At 39.9% G+C, this 23,122-nt stretch overlaps 2 protein-coding genes across 3 annotated transcripts; one reads left to right on the forward strand and one right to left on the reverse strand.

The window, feature by feature from the left end:
- The first annotated feature begins 457 nt into the window (after positions 1 to 457).
- ubxn6 (UBX domain protein 6) lies at positions 458 to 8,487 on the forward strand. 2 transcript variants are annotated; one of them, XM_082139880.1, is made up of 11 exons: positions 458 to 680; positions 1,166 to 1,323; positions 2,997 to 3,061; positions 4,102 to 4,230; positions 4,307 to 4,404; positions 4,481 to 4,556; positions 4,638 to 4,722; positions 4,813 to 5,032; positions 5,118 to 5,248; positions 6,419 to 6,567; positions 6,651 to 8,487. In XM_082139880.1, the coding sequence occupies exons 1-11, from the start codon at positions 598 to 600 to the stop codon at positions 6,774 to 6,776; spliced, it is 1,320 nt and encodes a 439-aa protein (XP_081996006.1). In that variant the 5' UTR covers positions 458 to 597; the 3' UTR covers positions 6,777 to 8,487. The 2 variants fall into 2 exon arrangements, with proteins under 2 accessions (XP_081996006.1, XP_081996005.1); XM_082139879.1 differs by having other exon boundaries at positions 459 to 680; positions 1,133 to 1,323.
- Positions 8,488 to 8,899: 412 nt separating this feature from the next.
- chaf1a (chromatin assembly factor 1, subunit A (p150)) lies at positions 8,900 to 22,696 on the reverse strand. The gene is made up of 16 exons (XM_082139824.1): positions 22,368 to 22,696; positions 21,462 to 21,509; positions 18,412 to 19,004; positions 18,284 to 18,331; positions 15,477 to 15,721; positions 15,334 to 15,394; positions 15,184 to 15,252; positions 14,780 to 14,994; positions 14,473 to 14,644; positions 13,637 to 13,717; positions 13,394 to 13,492; positions 13,075 to 13,321; positions 12,440 to 12,581; positions 11,281 to 11,578; positions 9,466 to 9,550; positions 8,900 to 9,383 (listed from the first exon to the last, which is right to left on the reverse strand). Exons 1-16 carry the CDS (start codon positions 22,420 to 22,422, stop codon positions 9,259 to 9,261), a joined length of 2,583 nt encoding a protein of 860 aa, XP_081995950.1. The 5' UTR covers positions 22,423 to 22,696; the 3' UTR covers positions 8,900 to 9,258.
- Positions 22,697 to 23,122: the final 426 nt, after the last annotated feature.

Raw genomic sequence — 23,122 nt, forward strand, 5'->3', positions numbered from 1 at the left:
TATTTAATCTACTGAAAGTAAGAATGATAATCGTAAGGAATGTAAAGTTTTGAGGAAGATATATTTGGAAAAATGTTTTTTTTTTTTTTTTTTTACAAATTCTAATCGCACATATTATATAAAGAAATTCTTATTGCAAGTATTATATAAAGAAATTATTATCGCATATATATATATATATATATATCGCATATACTCTTGCAGTTGGTTGTCAAATACAGAAAACATTATGGAATATTACTCAACAGAAAATATTATTTAATTCTTGCAAAAGGTTTGTTTCAAAGACTTTATAATTATATAAATGCACTCCAAAACTGGTCTATATATTAAATAAAAATAGAAAACAAACAAAATGTGTAAATAAACAAACCATCACCGATCTACTTCAACGTAATTCCACTCCCCTCCGCTTGATGTCACTAAAACTCAATGTTTATGTCCCGATCGCTTCATGACCACATTTCCGGTTCAGAAAAGGTCCTATTCCCGCTGTAAACACATCGCTCTGGGTGGTGGTGTGCCTGACAGTTATAAATAATTAAAAACAACACATTTTTCATTTCAGTATTTTTTGCATATAGTTTATCGCTAAGAATGAAGAAGTTTTTCGAGGACATCAAGAAGGATATAAAGTTCAAGTCAGCTGGGCCAGGAAAGAAACTTACAGAAGAATCGAGGTAAAAGATCAGATATGGATATGATATCAGTGTCAACAGCTCTGAACCACACTTATCATGAGTTGATATCATCAGATTACGATGATGCATCGAATAACAAGCTTTCTTATTATAGATAATACTTGTTTTACATAATTCTGTATAGAGCAAGCTATTTTTTGTACACATAAAATCTATAGTAATGTATAACAGAAATATGTATGGATTGTACATGTCTGACTGCATTTCTAACATGATCATATCTGGAGATGGTGGGTTAGGAAACGGCATCAATGTTTGAGTAGTTTTGGATCCGGAATAGGATCCGACCTATGAGTTTAACCTTATCGCTATAATTACTCATAGGATAACAGGCTTAGTAAAGGTCCCGTGTTGGTCACGTGGGAGTGATTTACACCTTAACACTGCTGCTTTAGTGATGTTTTTGGTTACAACAACCGTTTTAACCACAGAAATGAGAGGGTGACACCTGGTGTTTCGTGCAGCTCTAGACCTGAAGCCTCTCAGGCTGCTCACAGTAAAGGAGCGTCCAGGAAAGCTCCCACTAGAGGCGCACAGATGGCAGGGGCCGCAGCCCTGGCCCGCATCGAGCAGCAGCACCGGCCGAAAGTGCTAACCTCACAGGACGCCATAAGGAATCAGGGTACATCAAGTGTATAACTACAGCTTTTCCACTCAGAAGTCTATGGAAGCTTTTTGTCCACCATGGAATAAAAAGGGAAATCCAACTCTGTGGATCTAATGGGTGGAGGGATAGGGTTAGGGTGTGGTTGGACCTTAGCTACACCCATTATGCCAAAATTACATCTAGGCTGTGTTCAAAATCGCCCCCTTATACCCTATTCCCCACAATACTCCACTAATATAGTTCACTTGAGGTAGTGAATGAAAACTAATGAGTGAATTCGGAGACTGAGTGCGCCGGAAGGGCTGCCGCTTTGCATAATTTGTTTTTGATTAAACTATTTAATTATCAATTAAAAAGGAAATGATACCTGTGTGATGTTATGCTGGAGCCACATTGGACCGGCCGTTTGGAAAATGGATGGATTGATGATTCAGCTGCGGGCGCCATCTTCTGGTCAGACGCGGGAATTCATTCAGTTCGAGACTCTCACAGTGCATTATGGGTATTCTCTAGCCATTGAGCGTACATCGGTTGTACACTCGTTATTGCGGTGCATTGTGGGATTGAATGAGTGCACTCGATAACGTCCACCGTGGTGTCGGACACCACTACAAATGGCTGGGTATAGGGGGCGATTTCGGACACAGCCCTAGAGAGGGAGAGCTGGACATGAGCAGACTCTCCTAAATTCCCAGTTTATATTTCCCAATTATGAGTCAGAATTGCGATATATATTCTCTCGTACTCAGAGTCATAAAGGCTGAATTGTGATATGTGATACACTCACAATTCTGTATTTTATTCAGAAAAAAGTCTTGCGAGTAAATAAAAAAAAAAAATTATTCCGAGTTTATATCTCACAATTCGGAGAAAAAAGTCAGCTTTGCGCATTTTAAACTTGAAATTGCGTGGAAAAAGTCAGAATTGTTTATCGCTGCATCCAAAATCCAATACTTACTGGAATACTATATAGCCTAGTATGCGAAAAACAATACACTAAAAGAGTAGTATAGTTGCGTCCCAAATGGCGCTCTGTACACTTATGCTCTATGTACTTGTGCACTATGTACTCATTTGTGTAGTGTATGAACTTTATAAGGTTATTTATATTTATACTATAAAACGTCATAGAATAGTGCATAAGTACGCAAATTGGGATGCACCTTATGTCTGAATTCATAGTATTCGAAAAACAGTAGGGAAGAAGTACCTGGATGACCTCCTGCTTCCGGCGGGATTCTGAAGTGTGCATGTGATGGACACTTTACTATCCCATGAGGCCACGGGGGAGGATTTATGAATGGCAGTGAAGCGACGCAACTGATGCTGGTAGGTCACGTGACAATAACAACATGGCGTATGTTGTACGTCCAAATTTAATTCATACTACACACATTTATACTACATAGGACATACTTTTTTTAACAGTAAATTCAAGTTCATATGTAGCACCTACTCAGTATATGATTTCGGACGCAACATAGGCTATATCTTGCAAATCTTTTTCTCAGAATTGTGAGATGTAAACAGCTGAAGTTAGTTGAGTTATGAATCTGAATTGTAAGCTAAAAAGTTGCAAGTACTTTTTATATTGTATTTCATGGTGGAAACAAGCTTCCATAGAAATCTTAAAAACATTAAAAAATCTTAAAGCATGAACAGCCACTCATTTTGTTATTGCATTTCAGTGAAGCGAGAACTTGAAGCAGAGGCGGCTGCCGTAGCGGCCAGTCAGAAGAACACAGATATCGAGGCAAGTCCAATGGTTTTATTGGGTTTTGTTCGTATTTTTAGCTGGACAATATAACTTTATGCTGACACCTGTTGGCAGGGATGCAGCATCACATAAAAGTGAATGTTTTTGCAGACAGTGTTAGGGGTGTAAAATATATAGGGGTAACCAAGAAGATAATGGCTGCATCCAAAATCGCAAACTTCCCGACTATATATTTGACGAAAACAGTGTGTGAAAAGAGAGTAGTATGTCCGAATGCACAGTATTCATAAAACTGTAGGCGAAAAATCTCCGGATGACCTACTACTCTCTATGTTAATAGTATTTGGTCATGTGATCTAAACATTATGTAGGCAAGGCAAGTTTAGCACATTTCATACACAATGGCAATTCAAAGTGCTTTACATAGAATAAATAAAAATAATTAAGAATAATTAAAACAGTTTAGAAAAATAAAATACAGTAAAAAAAAAATGTATTATCCTTTCCTTCAAAAGGATTCCCTTAAGACTTAAATGAGTGGTAATCATACGGGTGTAGAATAAACATTTTTGTGTGTACACATCATTTCCAACACATTGGTCAAAATATATATTTTTTTATATCTGTATGTGTAAAACTTGTGAAAAGCGGCAAAAATGTATTTAGTGGACCTTTAAATCTCAAGTATCAAATGATCATTTTTTTAAATAGTTGCACGAAATAAAACCCCATTAAAATTAATTTACATTTTCACGTGGTTCCCAACCCGTATGATTACCACTCATTTGTGGGATATAAATGTTTACATGTAAGAAACCAGGTAACATTTTAATATTGTATAAATAAAATGAATGGTGACCGAAACTGTCAAGCTCCAAAATGACAAAATGCAGCATAAAAGTATCATACAAAATGCTAAATTCTCTATAACACATAATTATATGATTTCAGAAGAGTTGTAAAGTATTGTTCAGTGAAAATGTATCAAATGATGACAGAATTGTCATATTTAGGTGACCTGTCCCTTTAAGATTCAACACTCTTTTCCTGACTGTGATCATTAATACTTTTTCCAGGCCTCCGGGGTTCCGCAGAAGGATCCGTCTTGTTTCTCAGTGGCGGGAGTTTTCTTCATCTGTCCTCTTACTGGAAAAACCTTAACAAAGACTGAAAGAGAGATGCACATCAAGGAAGCCATTCTTATGGTGAGATTATAAGGCAATCTGCAAGACTTTACGAAATGACTCGTGGATTTGACTAAAGGTGCTTCTTTTTCCACAGAGGTTCTCAGAGGATGTGATGGAGGCCTCCGTTATGATGATTCACACCTTTAATAAAGACAAAGAGAAAGTGAAGGCTGCCATTGACATCATTAGCAAGTGAGGACTGTTTAGTAGGACTATATTAACTTTCTACAACGTGTTTGTAAAATGTACAACTGAAATCCAATGACAGGTACATCGAAAACATCTGCAAGAATCCGACTGAGGAAAAGTATCGGAAGATCAAAGTTAGCAACAAGGTGTTTCAGGTATGATCGTTTTCAGCCAGGATAGAGAAATCTGAATTTATGAAGCGAATTCACTCACGTCTTGTTGTTTCACTCGTGAAGGAGAAGGTCAGTGTGATTGAAGGATCTCGTGAGTATCTTCAGGCCCTGGGATTTGAAAGCACCGCACTGCCGGTGGACGGCGAAGGTAATGCCATTATATTTCAAAGACAAGCGTGTAATTTCTTTAACGCCAAGCCCCTCACACATCTCCATCCCTAAATAACATATATCTCAGATAGGACTGAGGAGTACCTGGTGTTGCCGCCGCAGGAACCGGACGCTCTGGAGCAGATAAAGGTGGACTTGGAGCTGCTGCAGAAGGGCGAGCCAATCAGAGCCAAGCTGGATCGCCAACCGCAGGTCTTCAGACCCTCGCAGAACGCCACAAACTTCGAGTTGCCCCCAGACTTCTACAATCTGACTGCAGAGGAGCTGAAGAAAGAAATGCAACTTAAGTAAAGAAATCAACAACAGTTGTGTTTGCGCTAAGCTGATGGAGAAAGACTCGTACCGTGTTTTTATGATGATCTTTCATCACAGGAATGAAATCGTGGAGAGGAACGCAATGCTGCGAACGAAAGCCATGCGTGAAAAAGATGAGCAGAGAGAGAGAAGAAAGTACAACTACGCCCTTCTGAGAGTGCGGTTACCGGATGGAAATATACTCCAGGGTTGGTAGTTATTCTTAAAGGGTTAGTTCACCCAAAAATGAAAATTCTGTCAGTAATGACTCACCCTCATGTTGTTCCGACCCCGTAAGACCTTCGTTCATCTTCAGAACACAAATTAAGATATTTTTTATTAAATCTGACAGCTGGATCACTCAGACATTATAACTTGCTGGCCCAGAAAATGCATTAAAGACATCGTTAATATAGTCCAAGTGACTACAGTGGCTCAATCTTAAGTTTATAAAGCGACGGGAATACTTTTTGTGCGCAAAAAAAACACAAAAATAACGACTTTATTCCACTATTCATTTCCTTCTCTCTGGGCCTCGAGTTTTTTCACGTAGTGTAATAGCGCAGCGCTTCTGTGTTGTATGTCACACGCATGACACACATGACCAGCGTCGGCCAATAGTGAGCCTACGTGGTAAAGTGAAAGTGACACGTGACGGCCAAGTATGGTAACCCATACTTGGAATTTGACCTCTGCATTTAACCCATCCAAGTTAATGCACACACATTAGGAGCAGAGTAGTGAGTAGTTAACACACACACACTGCAAACGTGAATGCACACACCCAGAGCAGCGGGCAGCCTTTGTGTGGCGCCCGGGGAGCGATTAGGGGTTAGGTGCCTTGCTCAAGGGCACCTCAGTCATTTCCCACCGGTTCTGGAATCGAACCAGCAACCTTCGGGTTATCAGTTCAACTCCCTAACCACTAGGCCATGACTGCCCCTCGAGTTTTTTCACGTAGTGTAATAGCGCAGCGCTTCTGTGTTGTATGTCACACGCATGACACACATGACCAGCGTCGGCCAATAGTGAGCCTGACGTGCACAGTGTTGCACGTCACTGTGTTGGTGACGTGCAACACAGACGCGCTGCGCTTAAACACTACGTGAAAAAACTCGAGCAAGTTATAATGTCTTAGAAGCTTATGGAGCAGTGATCCAGCACTCAGATTTAATCAAAAATATCTTAATTTGTGTTCTGAAGATGAACGAAGGTCTTACGGGGTTGGAACAACATGAGGGTGAGTAATTACTGACAGAATTTTCATTTTTGGGTGAACTAACCCTTAATTAGATACATTGTCAATGCATGATTTAGCTTCTTTGGGCCAACTGAAGGCTCTTGTTGCACAGCGTAACTTGCATTTAAACGCCCTGCAGGCACGTTCCTGGCGTGGGAGAAAGTGACAGCGTTGTACCAGTTTGTGCGTGATTCGCTGGAGAACGGCTGGCAGCCCTTTGAGCTGGTGGTTCCTGGAGGACAAAAACTGAAGGACGATGAGGAGTTCGCTCTGAATGAGTGCAACCTGGTAGGTGCAGATCAAAGAACGCTGTCTGCAAAGTTGAATTTACTAAACAATATTTGAGTCACACTTTTGTTTTCACCTTCCAGGCCCCAGCGGCTCTGTTGATTTTCTCGTGGGACGCCGCAGTGCTATCAGACATCGCCGCCGCGGGAGGAAAGACTGACGTTCTGCTTAAAGCGGCGTTATTAGAGAACATCAAGAGCATGAGCTGAAATTGAGTCTTGCTGTGTGTCTCCCTGTCCCGCCTGCGTTCTCTTGTGATTTTCTCTCCCGTCGTCCACAACCCCACAGGATTGGTTGAGTCCACAACATGTGCTAGGTGGATTTATATGGTGCTAACAACAGGAGTTGTTTCCTGTCAGTGATGTATTATGGGAAGTGTTAGCACCTTAAGGGCCTATTTCTAAAACAGTCTGTCCTATTATAATGCATTGTTGCTTGAAGTAACATGACCAGTCATCATGTGATAACGGAAGAAGCTCAGTTTGCGCACTGTGATATGGTCTGCGAGTGGATCTGTTGCAATCTTAAGCACTTTTTAGCTATTTCTTAGAGAGAAATGTTGATTAATGTACCATAAAATCTCATTGTGTCAACGGTTTGAAATGTAACATGAGCACCACCAAGTTAAGATTGTCTCTTGTTTTGAATTGAAGTTGTTTAACAAAAATGAGACTACGCCTGAATGTTATAACGCAACTAAATTTAGACAAAAAGCTGTGGTCTGCAACAATGATCTACCTCCTAATAGAGATAAATGTCTGTTCAATTCAGTTGTCACCATGTCAAGTACTTAACTTGTATAATTAAGCCCAAGGTATACTTGTTTTCACACATGCAGCATGTTTGACGGTTTCCCCTCTAACTGTGTATACTATGCGCTCCCTTTGCACATGCAATGTTTTGCAATGAGTTTGTCCTCAAGGTGCTGACATTGGCGACTATGTCACAGTTGACAAGAAACTCTTTTCGTAATTGACAAGCTTATGTGAGGTTAAGATATGCGCAACTGTAGTTTAAATGAATATTAAGATATTTATGGCTCATAACCTCAAAGAATAACAGTAAAGGATAACTATTTTCACTACAAACCAGTGTTTGTAAAAATGCACCAGCTCTTACGAAAAATAAATGAAGTGGATACTTTGAGTGTTAGTGTAGATTATAACACTCACTGATAGGGATGCACCCAAATGAAAATTCTAGGTCGAAACCGAACATTTTGGATGCTCTTAGCCGAAAACCGAAAATGACTAAAAATGAAATGCAATCATTTTGCTGAATCTGAATTTAAAAACATGCCAATAAAATAAAATAACCACTGTAATTAAAAGTGACCCAAAAATTGGACAGAAAATAGCCTTATCTTAAAATATTAAATATCAATTTATTAGTCTTCATTCAGTTTATGCAACAGAATCAGATTTAACAGATTTTTTATTTTGAACAATTATCAAAATAATATAGTCCTATAAAGCTTTTGTTATCAGAGCAGATAGCAGAGATCCTTTTACCAGCAGGGCTATACCACACAATGTTACAGCACAGTATTAATAGGGCTATCGCAAACAGAAACAAGTCTACTACAGAAAAATTTCATGTCGGCACGTTACTTGAGCGGACTTTGCTTTTCTGGTGAGCGTGTTCGGTACATGAGTGGAGCGTTTGGGACGTGAGCGGCAGAGTAAAGTGCGCAGCGCACACACGTGCCAGAGTAAAACCTGATCGCTGAACACGGAGGGGCTGGGTCATTTTTTCTCTTTCGGCTAAACCACAAATAATGTCATTTTCGGTGCATCCCTACTCACTGATTAAACCATGCTATATTGTAAAAACTGCTTGTATTTTGCACTCACTAATTTGTAGTTTAAAATGTGTTCTGCTGCTTTTGATGTGATGTATGAAATAAAATGCATTGTCAGAGATGAGTGTATATGAAAGAAATCAAATGGCTTGACTGTGCAGAAGTCTTGAAAATGTTGGTTAACAGCATATTAAAAAGTTGTTCGTTTTTAAATTATGCTTTATTTAAACAAGCTTTATAGGAAACCCATTACAACTGCAAACTAGGGTGCAGTTTATTCGAAACAATTAAGAAAATACTTTGCCAAAAGAAATGCCAATGCTGCTGCTTTTGTTCCGTGTTGGACGGCCTCCTACTATATTTCAGCTTCTACAGCATTTTTTTTTCAAAAAAAAAACAAAAAAATAGTATTTACACCGCGTATAGCAGCCTGAGCAACAAATGGCAAATGCTGTTTTTATACAAAGCCTCTTGGAAAAGAAAACAAGTGAAGGACTTCTGGTGGGGGTAGAAGAATGAAATAAACAGAAATGGAATATAAAAGTGCAATATATTTCAATTGTCATTATTTTTGAAAGACATACACCAGTTCAAGTATTCAGAGAGGAAAAAAAATAAACAATTTAAAACAATTTGGCTGAGCACTGAGCCCAGCAGACAGCATCAACCTCCCGATTGGTGTCAGAGCTGATGAATGTATCAGCCTTTCAAAAAGTGGGACTTCACCTATGAAGAAGAGCAGTACACCATCTAACAGACCTCCACTTAAAGAGGAGGAAAAAATTGATTCTTTCTTGGGACCTTTAATACTGTGTGATCCTTCGAATCATAGATCAGATTTTGAACGCCTGGTTCACGTGCATGCAAACCCAACAGGAAGGAGTCAGATCTCAGGCGGTGGCTGGTGTGAGGCAGGGCATGGCAAGAACAGCTGTTTCGGATGCATTCGTGTCCATGGGCTCTGTGTTTCTCTCTGTTTGTGGTAAGGATGTGTTGGCGTCCTGTTCCGAGGATCCTATTACGAAGAAAAAAAATTTCAAGCTTGTTCTGGCAGATTTATCTTTGTTGTCAAAGCTTTAGTAGAGACGCGTACTAACCAGATTGCTCCCCAATGATGACGCAATCATCGTCTTCATCATCCTCAGTGTCCGCCTGGAAGCCATCGGTCTCCATAGCCTCAGTCTAAAGAATAAACCAAAGTTAAACAGGTCTAAATGGGTATTACAAATAGAGCTGGGCGATATATATATAAAAAAATTGATGTCTCGATATTGTCAAAATTTGTACGATATGTTTGCATTTGCTTTTAAATAATAAAAAAAAAACATGATTTTATTTTACCCCCATTAAAAAACAACAATTTAGATAGAACAGCTATTGTTACAAAGTAAATACAAAATGTTAAGTGCAAATTTAAGCAGTTAAATCTAGACCAAGTGATTACGTACTGCTTTTTATTAAATGAACAGATGTAAATGTAGCTGAAGTAGTGCAAAACAAGCACAGAGAGTGCATTCTGCAATGATAAATTCAGCCATCAATAAAATGAATGGTAAGACTGATGTAGGGTTCGCAGGTTCGGAAGTGGTCGCGAAGTGCGTTATCTGAGAAAGCTTCTGTGACAGCTGTTCGCGAACTTTGAAATACAATTTCGGGAGCACATCCTGGGCAAAGTATTTACGGCAAGGCAAATTGTATCGAGGGTCGATTGTCTTTAGCAGACGTTTGAAGCCAGGTTTTTCCACGGTACTGACAGGCATCTTATCTTTGGCTTTGTGAAACGTGACCGCCGATGGAATTTCCCCCCACTTTTTACTATGTCTCGCATATGGCACACCGCAAGAGAATGAATCGACCAGCTTTATTTGTATAGGGCCGTAAGGCCTACCAGATTTTTCGTCAGATGAAGGGGCCGAGGCTAGTGATGATGGCTCACGTTTCATCGTGCTCGTTTCATGCATTGTTCGTACTGCACAGGATGCCGCTTGAGGTGATGAGAGAGATTAGTGGTGCTTCCACCCTTTGTAGCGATCATCTTCTTGCACATCTTGCAAATGACGGTATTTTGATTGGTATCGGTTATCTGAAAACCAAACCACCCCCATATTACAGATTGTGCGTTCCTTTTGGAGACTAATTCATCATCCCCTCCCATGTCTCTTTCCACACCCGTGTTGTTTGTCATCTCCATTTTGCTAATGTGAAAAAAAAAGACCCTCCCACACCTCACGTCTCTTGCACGGTTATACGTGACAAGACAAAAGGGGGACGCAATATTGGACGTTCGGCGCGTTCTTTGGGAAAGTATGCTTGAATTTGAAATATTTGATATTCACGATATTTTCTAATTTTACATCGTCGTCAAAATTATTGCAATATTATCGCTTATATTCAATATATCGCCCAGCCCTAATTACAAATAGGTATACATAGGATATGTACAGTATTATGCAAAAGTCTTAGGCATGTTAGTATTTTCACCCCCAAAAAATGGTTAAGCCAGTTATTTCTATCTTTTTCTCTAGTATGTCAGTAGGAAAATATCAGTTTGCATTTCCAAACATTCCTTTTGCCATTAATTGTAATAATCCAGTGAGATTTTAGTATGCACAATGAGTCTGACAACAGCCGGTATGATCTGATCTCACCATCAAGTCTGTCTGTGATTACATGAAGAAATAGAAAAAACTGAGACAGACTAAATCCAGAAGAACTGGGGCAACGTCTCCAAGACGCTTGAAGAAACCTTCCTGCAAAGCTACCTGAAAAACTATGTGCAAGTGTACCTGGACAAAAGCTGTTTTAATCTTCAAATTAAGGAAATGTGAACTGATATTTCCTACTGACATACTTTTGTGTGATTTTTTTTGTGTAAAGACTTTTGCACAGTAGTATATATAATTGGTCTGTACCTGTTCAGAGTCGCCACATTTCTTCATATACTTCGTGATGGAGTGGCTGCTGGCACTTTTCCTCTTGTTGGAGGGTGTGGTGGAAGTGGAAATGGTGGGCGAGTTGCCCTGTGAGCCGGTGGGCTCGTCGCGGGTGATCTGAGCCCCGGAGGTGAGGTAGGTCCACTGGCAGGGAACGGGCAAGGCCTCCTGAGAATGACGGGTCAGAACTTCCGCATGCACGTACCAGCAGCATCGTCTGTAAGTGGAGCGCTTTTCGTAGACAGCGTTCTCTTTTATGATACGCCTGATGTGGATCCTATTGCCAAAAAACAACAAAAAAACAATCAGTATCCTTCAAAATAAGTTGTGTGGCTTCATTTAAGTAACAACTTAATATTCTGACACACCAGAGTGCAAACTGGAAGTCATTCTCAATGACATCATGTTTCCAGGCATTAGTCATACAGTTTACACAGAAATACATACTAAAATAGAAAAAAAATTCAAAAGGAAAATAACAATTGAGTGCTGAATGAGTCAAATGAGTCATAAAACCACAAAACAAGGTAGCATTTTAGCACTTGTGATTCCATCATAAGAAGTCAATAGCCACTTTTCCACCAACAAGCCAAACCATTCTCATTTGTTGCCAGAGGGTGGGAAAGCAGCTAATGTGCGTTTTGAAAGGCTTTTGGATAAATGCCTGAAATATTATTCATTACTACACCACTCGTGATTTCTGTAAGCCTGTTCATGTCTTGAAAAAGGCGGTTTCTAAAAAGTGGCTAAATGGGACAACAGGCTGTCAGGGACAATAATCTTCATCATGCCAGAAAACTAATCTACTTGCCTTGTGGTGTTTATAATCACACTCTTTCAAAGCTTTTTCTTTTGGCAATTGTATTTAGGCTTAAAATCATAAAAGTAAAGTTCATTTGAAAAAGATTTTCATGATGAACAAAACATGTAAAAACCATAAACTTTAGTTGGTCACAGAGCCAGATTATTTTCTGCAATAACCCAAAAGACAATGGAAAAATCCTATTGGCTTTTTGTCAAAGAAACTAGGGTGATGCTAATTTCCTGGTTGGCCTACAAAATTACACAAACCCTGTGGTGCTCCATGGAAATTTTTTTGCATAATGACTGATATTAAAGATACAGTTAGCTGGGTTACCTGGGTGGGACGCTGTCAATACAATTCGAAGAGCTTTCTGTGGGTGAGGATGTTTGCTGTCGACAGATCTCTAGGAACTCGTTGATTATGACCTTATTGCTGTTCACATTCCCATGAAGCAAAGGCAGTAGCCGTGACAGCACTGAAGAAAAGTGAAAAACACATTAACTAACAAATCACTCTCAAGAGAACCAGCAATGTGCAACTCTATTAAAGTAATGAAGGCAGTGTTTGTTCAGGTATGCATCTCTTGTAAGGGGATCATGAAAATTCAGGGTGCATCTATTTTTTTGGTGTGAATTTTCACTGGTGTTTTGCATGACTTTGCTGCACCTCTCATAGAATGAATATACCTTTAGGCTTGGCTTTGCATTAACAGCCACTTTCAGCTCAGTTAATACACAGTGTGCGCACTTCATGCAAGGATTGCATTTGCATTGTGACGATCTCTCACACAAACAATGCTTGTAGAGACTCAGTTTAACAATATATAGATGATTCGATTTGAAAAAGACGGTCCAACAAATTAAGACACTGTAATGTATAGTAAAGCAACATGGACAGCAGATGAGAAAACTTTAATATAATATAAATATATCCCAAGTATTCAAAAGTTAAGCACACATTGTACTCACGTTTCTCGTTCCTCTGTTGGCGTGAGATGTCCTGTTCAGGGGTGCATTGCTCGTCTTTGGGTAAAGGCTTCAGCATACAGACAGCGTACGGCTGCAGGAGGTCCAGCGAAGGCTGTTCCCCCTCCCACAGGCAGCCGCGCACCACCGCCTCCAACACCTTCACCCTCCCTTTAGACATCTGCTCAGTCTCCCATTCACGAGCCTTCATCCTCTGACGCACCTTCTGCTTCTCCGGATCTCTACCCTCCTGCAAGAGCAGACTGTTAGTGTCATGACGTGACTGAATGAGGCGATTGAAGGAGGGTGACGTTCCATGTACCTCGTCTTCAAGTGCTCCTTCCCCTTCTGACAGATAACCGTGGGGCACAAAGAACCCATCATCATCATCGTCATCATCTCCTCCTTCATCGTCGTCATCCTGGAGGGAAAAGCAAGATTAAAGTCACCACCATATTCCAACTGGCAAACTTTGGTGTGAATTTTCACTGGTGTGAAGCATGGCTTCTGTAGTGGCTAATTTGTCACTATAGAAATGTAACAATAATGATGTCGTATCACTCACCCCCTCACTGTGTGACAGAGACTCTCCCGGCTCCTCCTCCTCCCACTCTTCATCACTGTCCACCTCATAATCCAGCAGCTCCTGATAAGCCAAAAATAAATAAAAATCGAATTAACACTTCAGGTTACTATGGAAGCCCATTTCCTCCACATAAGAAAAAAAAAAATATATACATTGGTAAATAGTTATAACATGTCATAATTTATATAAAAAGTTTAAATTAACATACAACATAATTAATGATCTGAGAAAAAAAAAAGAGTTGAAAAATGCAAATATATATAATTATGGCAGAAGTCACAATTATGACAAAAAGGAATATATGATTTACCAAGATATGATCTTTCCCCTTACGTGGTGGAAATGGGCTACCATAGGTTATGGACATACAATATTTCTCATCTTAAGCTGTCAACTAGCCAATTCTTAAACTTCAAGTACATAAGAGGGAGTACATCTCTCAGCGGTGCAACGACTAAACTTCCTCCATAGTTAATGGTTCAACCAACTCAAAGTTTATTTCCGAATTGCCTAAAATCAGCGGAAGCGGGGGGGGGGGGGGGGGGGGGGGGTATGAACCCTCAGGCCCTTGACATTGACCAATGAGCTTCTTTGCATGCTGAAAAACTGCCAAGCCATTGTCCTGACTGGATCTCATCCAAACTTCTAAGCAAACAAGTAGCCAAATTATAGCCACAGATTGTATCCATGGACAAATTCCATGAACAAACCAAATGTCCCTCAATATTTTTGAGATATGACCTCTCTAAAACAGCACAGTGGGATTTAAGGTGGCCTAAATGCAGCATTTCATTGACACATTCTTGCGTTTTTACCTTGTCCAGTCTCAGCGGGCAGCGCGGCGAGATGTGAGTGCTTTTTTTGCGCCAGGTCCCCCAGTAAGCTGGACGATAGTTATCATGGAAGTGCAAGAGTTTCATGCGGCCGTAACGGTGGCGGTCAGGGACGCCATCTGCCTTTTGGCTTTCAGGAATGACCACACAATCTCTAATAACAGAGAACACGAAGGAACAAACAAAGAATAAGCCTTTCACATCACTCTAACAAAAACACCAGCTAGTGTTCTGCATGTATAAATGATGAGTACATAAGTATCTCGCCAGCGACTCAGTGTGGCTTTACCTTACTGCACTGTGACTGGGCCTGGTTGGACCTGATCTGCGAGGTTTGTGCCTTGTCCAGTCCTTTAGTCCATCTAGAGTGCAGTCAGGTTGGCCAAGATAACGGTCCAGCTCCTCTAGGACTGCGTCTTCACATTGTACTCGGGTCAGTGGTGCCAGAGACATGTGCGGTTTAATCTCAAAAGGAGCAAACTTCCCACAGGCAGATGCCAGAGTCTGAAACACACAACGTGTTTGGAGATTAAAACACTGGGAAAGATTTGTTTTTGCTCGTTTGTGTGTGCGTCCTTTACATGCCCAACAAGGCCACATTCTCTAAATATCTTATGTAGCATTTGTAAATGTTTTACACAAGAAGTTTGACACAGGAGGACTTCATTCTACACTGAATATTGTGACTCTTACCTTTGGTGCCAACTGGGTCTTGGACTTCTGTAGAAACCGTGTAATCTCAGCCTTCCCAGCTTTGATTCGCTGAAGAGATGCACAAACACAATGAGGACAATATGAAGCAATCAGCAATAAAGAAAACCTTAGATAGATAAAAACACTCACTTCTTTCTCTTCCTTCAACCGTTTTTCTTCCTCTTTCTTCCTTTTCTCTTCCAGTCTGGCCCTAAATGGATTAACACCAGAGTTTAATACTCACAGAAAACACCAGAACAACTACTATTGTGATGCTGTACTGGGTCACTCACTCAATTTTCATTTGCCGCTGCTCTTCTTTAGCTCTTAGTTTCTCTGCCTTTTCTTTCTCCTCCCTCTCCTTTTTCTCCCGCCGCTCCTTTTCATCTTTTTCCTTCTTCTCTTTCTTCTCTCTCTCCTTCTCTTCCTTTAGCTTGCGGGCCTCCTCTTTCATCCTCTCCTTGGCAGCTTTGGCCTCCTGTTTCTGGCGTTCTTTCTCATCCCTCTGTCGCTGCTTCTCCTCCTGCTCTTGGACACTCTGTGGGACAAAAGGACAATAAAGGGCTTTTCAAACGCTTTGCAAAATTCCACAGTGACAAGATTGTAAAAGGAAACAACCAATCCTTCTTGAACCCTTAACAGAGTGCAAACATTCACATTGAGGTATATTTTATTTATTTGCTTTTGAGGTAGGAAAAAACAACCCAAAATATCAGCTTTGGGCAGTGTACCCATGACCTGCATCCCAGACAGATATCAAGCTGTTGACATTGTTGCCAAATATATATTTTTTTTTTAAGAGCCATAGTGACAAAAAAGTGTTTCTATATTAAATCCATCACGATATTGATTACAATAGCTGTAATTAGGGCTGTGACAGCATGGGATTTTTTCTTACCGTGGTAAAGAAGCAACAAATCTCGCGGTTTGGCGGTTAACCGACCCCCCACCCACCCACCCCAAATTAAAAAAATAAATAAAATAATAATCACCCGCGGCCGCGTCACACACTGCAGACGCGATCAAGAACGCATGTAGCTTGTAAATGACAATGGAAATGAATAACATAAAGCAGTATTCTTTATTAACAAATTAACATTTATATTAAATTGTAAATATTAATAATGAACTATTAATTAAGGCCGGCGACACACTGGCTGCGTGGTGTGAGTGTGGCGTTTCTGTTGCGTGTCAGCTGCGTGGCTTTTTTTATGTCTTTGCACACCAGAAACAGCGCTGCTGCTGCTAGGTGACATATAAGCCTCATTGGTGATATATTCGACATATGGGGAGAGAGTTGTGGAAGGCCTATACTTAATGTTAAACATAAATATATAACAGCAAAGACAGCGTCGGCAGTATTGATGGCAAAATAGGCTACAGAATATTTCGTTCTGTATTGACAGGTGCAATATTTGAAAATCGATAATTTTTTTTTAATTACATTTATATCTGCATTTATGTCAAAACCTAAACTTTCAAACATCAAAATGTAATTTATTAATATGTATTCATGTCAAAATGACATACAAACATTTTTTTCCTATTCTATTTTGCCAGGAAACGCTTCCAACAGGCTTGCGTGAAAAATAGGCGTCGGTTCTATTTCTAGCATGCACGCTTTTTTCCGCGCGGCTCGTGCCGCAACTGAGACGCGCGTCTCACGCAGGCACACAGTGTGCAAGCTGTTAACATGGGAGCCGAAATAAAAACGGACACGCCACGCAGCCTGGTGTGTCGCCGACTTAAGGTATGGTGTGGTGCACTTAAGTCCAGCAAACGCCACAGGATGGTTAATTTTTCTAAGATGTGGTCTTAAGTTAGTGGTATTTCCTTGCGAGACGGATACTTTTGTGCGACAAATACGGCATATTGCCTTGTCCAAATTCACCGGATTCCCCTTAATTGTCACCTGCCTCAAAGGCGACACAGTATTTGGCTTAGACACTTCGTGGCTATTTTTTTAATAATGTCATTCGGCTAGCGCCGTCAACTGTTATTGCCTATACCACATAAGAGAGATCGCTACTTGCAATTAAAATCTAACTCCAACTGTTTACGTTATGCTTGTCTTTTATGCCTGTGTTTGTTTGTATTTAATTGAACATTATCTGTAAACATCACAAGTACTGAAACCTAGCAGTTAATTAATAATAATCAGAAACACACAAAAAAATAAATCCCCCATATGTTTAACGGACAAGTATGCATCCCTTGCGCAGGAAGCGTTTTTTTTTTTCTCCAGAAGCACTTGAACATGGGACTCGCAGAATACAGTAAATTATAAGCAAATATTAATGTGTTTATAGTTCATATCACACATCATATGCACTCCTGTAACTTAAAAAAAAAAAAGTGCGGTGATGACCTCACACCACGGTAGGCATCTCATTAACGCGATATTGCGGTTATCGTCACACCCCTAGCTGTAATATTTATTAAATGCAAAAGACTATTATCATTTTAATGTGTTGTATTCCTATACACTAAAACTTTAAACTAGCATGTCTCTCAAGCTCACAAAGGATGTATTTATTTGATCAAAATACAGTGAAAACATTACAATATTTTTTTTTTAATGTTTTCTATTTTAATTCATCGTAATTTATTTCTGTGATGGCAAAACTTTTTTTTTTTTAGCATAATTTGTGTACGTAGCATTGAACTGAGTAATAGATAGCTTCAATTTTCATACGACACATGGCAAAGTTTCTGGATTGACAACCATATTTAAATGCATGATTGAATCCGATTGACAGTGATAACCATAACAATGGACTGATCAAAACAATCTGATACTGTAAGTCAAATGATCTGTGCATTAGTATTGGAGTGTAAACGCAAAATATTACACTGCCACTTTTTTTTTTTATGTAACTGTTTTTGTTCATTTTATGACTTAACTTTTCAATCAGTCACACATTGACTTTTTACATATAAATGTATAGATTTTTATATAAAATAGTTCTAAGCACTTGTTTTTTGCATTTATTTTGGATTTGAAGATGTTTCAATTCCATGGCACATGCTGTTTATATAGGACCAGATTAACATTACACAAATTGTGGGTTTCTAAATGTTGTAAAATGCAGGATTTTACCTTAAGGGAACGTCGCTTCGTTGTACTGGCAGCATTTATTTGTGATGTCTGCGTAAAGAAAAGAGACTGATCAATAGGTTAAACTTTTAGCAAAAAAGGACAATAAAAATTGCTTCATTTCTACTCACGGAGGCAGGGGTGGTAGGAGCACTCTTGCTGGGCTCTGGTGAGCTCTCTGTCACTGAAAGAGAGCTGTTGGATCCAGTCGACAACACAGACTCATTCCCAGGACTGACCTCAGTCTCCTGCTGCTCCTCTTCGTCCGTCTCAGACTCCTGAGTTATGTCCAGCAGTGGAAGGGTGTCTTCATCCTCTTCCTCATCCTTTTCAGTCTCTTTATCTGTCAGTGGCGTGGTTGGTTCTGTAGATTTTGTGGTATCTTCTGCAGTCTTTGTCGGTTTTTCACTAGGGGGGCAGGTGGCAGCAACCGGAGGTGCAGGCTGGCTTTTGACGGCCTCATTTGAGTCTTCGGTGAGGTCAATGGTGGCTTCAGGGACAGAGCGGGCTGGGGAACGTTTCCGTCGGTTCATGAAGCAATCAAGTGGACCGCGGCCGTTTACCAGAGCCGGGCCACGGTGCATCGGGGAGGAGGAGGTGTCTATCTCATTTTCTCCATCAGATGCGCTTGGCTCAGAACACTTTGGAACAACCGGACCTTTGGTTCTTTTGGGTTCACTGCATTCCTTGGGTTCTGGGTTGAGCCTTTTAAAAGGTAGACGTGCTGTAGGGGAGGTAACATTGTTAGTTAAGGCTGGAATACACAAAACGACTTTCAAAATCTAAACAGATTTTAAAACACTTGGCATTATACATTTGCCGGCTTTGTCAGAGAACAACTGGGTGTCGTACAATGTGAATGACTGAGGATCACACACTACCAGATAGTGTTGTCAAAAGTATCGGTACTTCGGTACCAAAATATTTAAAACGTGACGATACCAGCATTTCTGTAGTACCGGTGTACCCACTAATAGGCATCTGCTTTCAGTCGCTTCCATGGTTATCTAAACGCCGGGCTCCAGACTAACTTTTTTAGAAGGAGCACTGTCTGTAGCCGATATATACCACGATATATATAGTGTCTGTGTATATTAAACAGCAAAAAGACTATTTAAATATTAACCCTGCATGTTCTGAGCTGGTCTCTGTGTGAATAAATGGTGCAGACGTGCGGTTTCATTCACCTCACACACACACACACTGTCACTGAAGCACGAGTGACGCTCACGCTGTTTTCAGTCTCTGCTGCCTCACGATATGATGACATGATGAAATCCATCTCCAGAGCCGCTCTGAGAGTCACTTCATGAGCATTTTACCGTTTCATTTGAGAAAAACTATCGTCATATCATACACACACAGAAACTCAAAGGTCTTCGCGGCAACCCGTCAAAATAAAAGTTCGGTTTAACTTGAAGAAATTGACTGAAATAATTATATTAGGCTACTGTACAGTAGATTTAGCTACGTCTCCATGTATTAAAAATACTACGACTACTAATAATAATGTGTGCATAGAAGGTTGTTTATTTTTCACTTGATTTTTTTATAAGCAATATTTACGTTTAAACAGCATGTAGCCTTCAGTGCTTATATGTATTATTTACTTATGATTACCGTCATAAATAATAAAGTAATTGAATTTAATTGAATATTTTTTTCAAATAGTTAAATAAAATAGAAGATTTTCTACAGATTTTGCTGTGGTACCGAAATTGGTACCGAGAACCGTAAAATTTTAATGGTATCGGTACCGACTACTGGAATTTTGGTATCGTGACATCCCCACTACCAGACTTAAGTTGTTCCAACACAAAGTCAAAAGCGTGCCTCGTTGCTAGTAGATGCATGACAAAAGAAAACAATGTGTTCTAAAATCAGCTCAAAAAAATCATACATGTTTGATATCCACTGACTAGACAGAATCATAGATTTTTATTATATTTATAATAAAAAAAAAAACTGACTTTCCATAAACAGCCCAAAATCTGCAGACTGACTTTGACTTCAGACTCTGACTTTAAAGTATTCCAGCATTTATGAGATTCAGAAACAGAAGAATGGCTTGTATATGTTACAATGCTATTAATTAAAGACTTAATATTTTCATAACGCATTCTATTTTACATTACGGATAACAATTTGCTCTACCTTTTTATCATCCTACAGTAAAGTAAAACCACCATTAGAAAAGAAGAAAACTTAAAACAACTTAAACTTAAAAAAAAGAGAAAACTCTTCAATTCCTCTGCCTTTATGGTACGTTAATTTGTCATCGGAAGTGAGAAATTCCTAGTCCCTAGTACGAAGTTTTAACTGGAATGTCCCCTCAAGTCAGAGTTGCGATTGAGAAACTCGGGGGGAAGCAGAACAACCCCGACTTTAGAATCCAATATGGCTGCTCAGTTATTTGTCTGTCTCAAACACAGGGGGGCAGTTGTGGCCTAATGGTTAGAGTCTCAGATTGGTAACCAGGGTGCGAATTCAATCCTCAATACCGTCAGGAAATGATTGAAGTGCCATTGAGCAAGGCACCTAACCCCCCATCCACTCATAAGGCACCACAGCAAAAAATGGGTGCCCACTGCTCCGGGGGTGTTGGTCCACGATGTGCAGTGTGTGTGTGTGTGTGTTCACTACTCCCAATGTGTGTGCGCACTACCTTAGACGGGTTAAATGCAGAGGACAAATTCAGAGTTAGCCTTCAGATGTCACTTTCTTCAGCGCAAAATACTGCTTTTTTGCATTTCCAATTAAAAATAGCAAGCACAACAAAGGTTTGCCTGGACGTGTCCATGTTAGTTTTCCGACCTGTGTACTGGAAAACGGTGTGACATCATTCCCAGCAATGACATCCCTCTTCCGAGGTAAACGGAACACAGAATACGAGCTGATGCGTTTTTAAAAGTTAGATAAACTTTAAAGAAAAGCTCTTGCATTTTCATTTTAACTTTCCAGGAAGACAGTAACACTATAAAACAAATTGTCACTGTCACTTGACACCCTCTAAATTGTTGGATGTCCTGATATATTAGACGTGAGCAAAATGCAGTATCATTTCATGTCAAGTTCCCCAAATGAAATAATCTAATAGATTGGGTCCTCAAAGTATTACTAAACCATATTGTATTTTGCTGGATGGAGATGGTTTTACATTATCAACATTTGAGCTGTTTACCTTGAACAAGCTTCTTGCTGGTATTAGCTTTGCCCACACAATCCATGCCTGAAATATAAAGTGTGTGTTAAGGTCAAATCCTTCATCATAAATATTCCAAGTCATAACAAAATAAAATGACATCACTCTGACGTAAACTTTGACATATTGTTAAATATCAATACTTGAGGCAAAAAACAAAACTTGTTGTCAAAGCACGTCTCTTCATAACAAAGGTGATAGCTACGTCTGCATGCTAACTACCAGTTGACAGTCACATCCGAATTCATTTTAGAGGATAAATAGTAACTTTAATCTTTTCAATGCCGTAAAGTCGTCTCACATAAAACGCAGAACGCTTACAGGCTTTCGAAGTAACGGCAAGCACGCACTACACGTAAAATGTTTATTTTTGATCTCCCGCCTTTCAGTGAATGATGGTTTGTAGGCCAGTTTGGGCAACTGAACCTGTGAATACGTGAAAAGTTCATCCATTAGCGCAAGACTGAGGAACAAAGAGCTGGATTGAGCTCAAAACAACATAAATGGGACGTGCTTCGACACACCACCACGAATACTGGAAAAAATAAACATTATACGTGAGGAAAGTCACATTTTATGTGTAGTACGCTAGAATGTCAAATAACAAATCTGAGCCAATAGCTCACCTGCTAACATGCTAATTAAAGTTATAAAACCCTCGACAACCCCAAATACTACCTGGAAAAGTCATTAAAATTATTTTCTTATCGTTTGTCAGAGAAACTGAGTTAGAATAAAATTGTTTTAGAATTAATTTCAGGTAATAAGTGGTGTTTTTAGACTTTTCTGCTAGTAGCCGTCTATGCCTTTATTTACCTAACTATTCCCGGTGTATAGACTCTATTCGTGCTTTAACCCAGTTTTATTTCATATTTAACATCAAACCTCTGCGTGGAGTGGAGGCCAAAGGCTCTTCAGCCGCGAGCATCACGACCACCATCCGCGCGCCTTTCAGCTCCGTGCGCTCGCGCGATCCTCTCACTTAAAAACGTTCAACGGAAACGAGGAGCGCTTTTTTCGACTCCGTGCACAACTTCTTAAAGCCAGTCATCGACTCCACGTCTTTTCCAGTTGTAACATTAACGTGTCAACTGTAAATTTGATGAGTTTCTGTAACTTTTAGAGTTGTAGAATCAGCTTTTTCGTGTGTAATCCTAGTCCCGTCGTTCCCGTATCATCCCCGGCTAGACTCCCTCGCGCTCCCCGCTCAGAATTGGCGGGAGCCTGTTGCAGGGATGGATCGCAGGCTGTGATTGGCCAGTGGCGTACTACGTCAGATCAACGAAGAGTCACGTTATTGGCTGTCACGGTAGGTCCCGCCTTGCAACACGTACAAAGAGCTGTGATTTGACAGTGAGTGTGATTCTCGTGTAGGATTGGTCAGATGAAAATAACCAGTCACAAAGTTATTCCGTGCAACTAACAAACTGCTTTGGCTAGGTGTTTTGAGGGTTTCTGTTTAACGGAAAGCACTTTAAGAATTGAAAAGTGTTTTTCTAAATAAAACTGTTGAGATCAAATGATTCCGTGTTTTTGAAGAGGCTTGACACATTTAAAGATTGATATTTGAACAGCATAAGTACAAACGTCAGTAATTCCGCAAAATATCTTAAATTATCTTGAGATAATAAAATTCCAAA

Source organism: Leuciscus leuciscus (genome assembly GCF_965113295.1).
Source record: "Leuciscus leuciscus genome assembly, chromosome: 15".
In the NCBI taxonomy this organism is placed as follows: domain Eukaryota; kingdom Metazoa; phylum Chordata; class Actinopteri; order Cypriniformes; family Leuciscidae; genus Leuciscus; species Leuciscus leuciscus.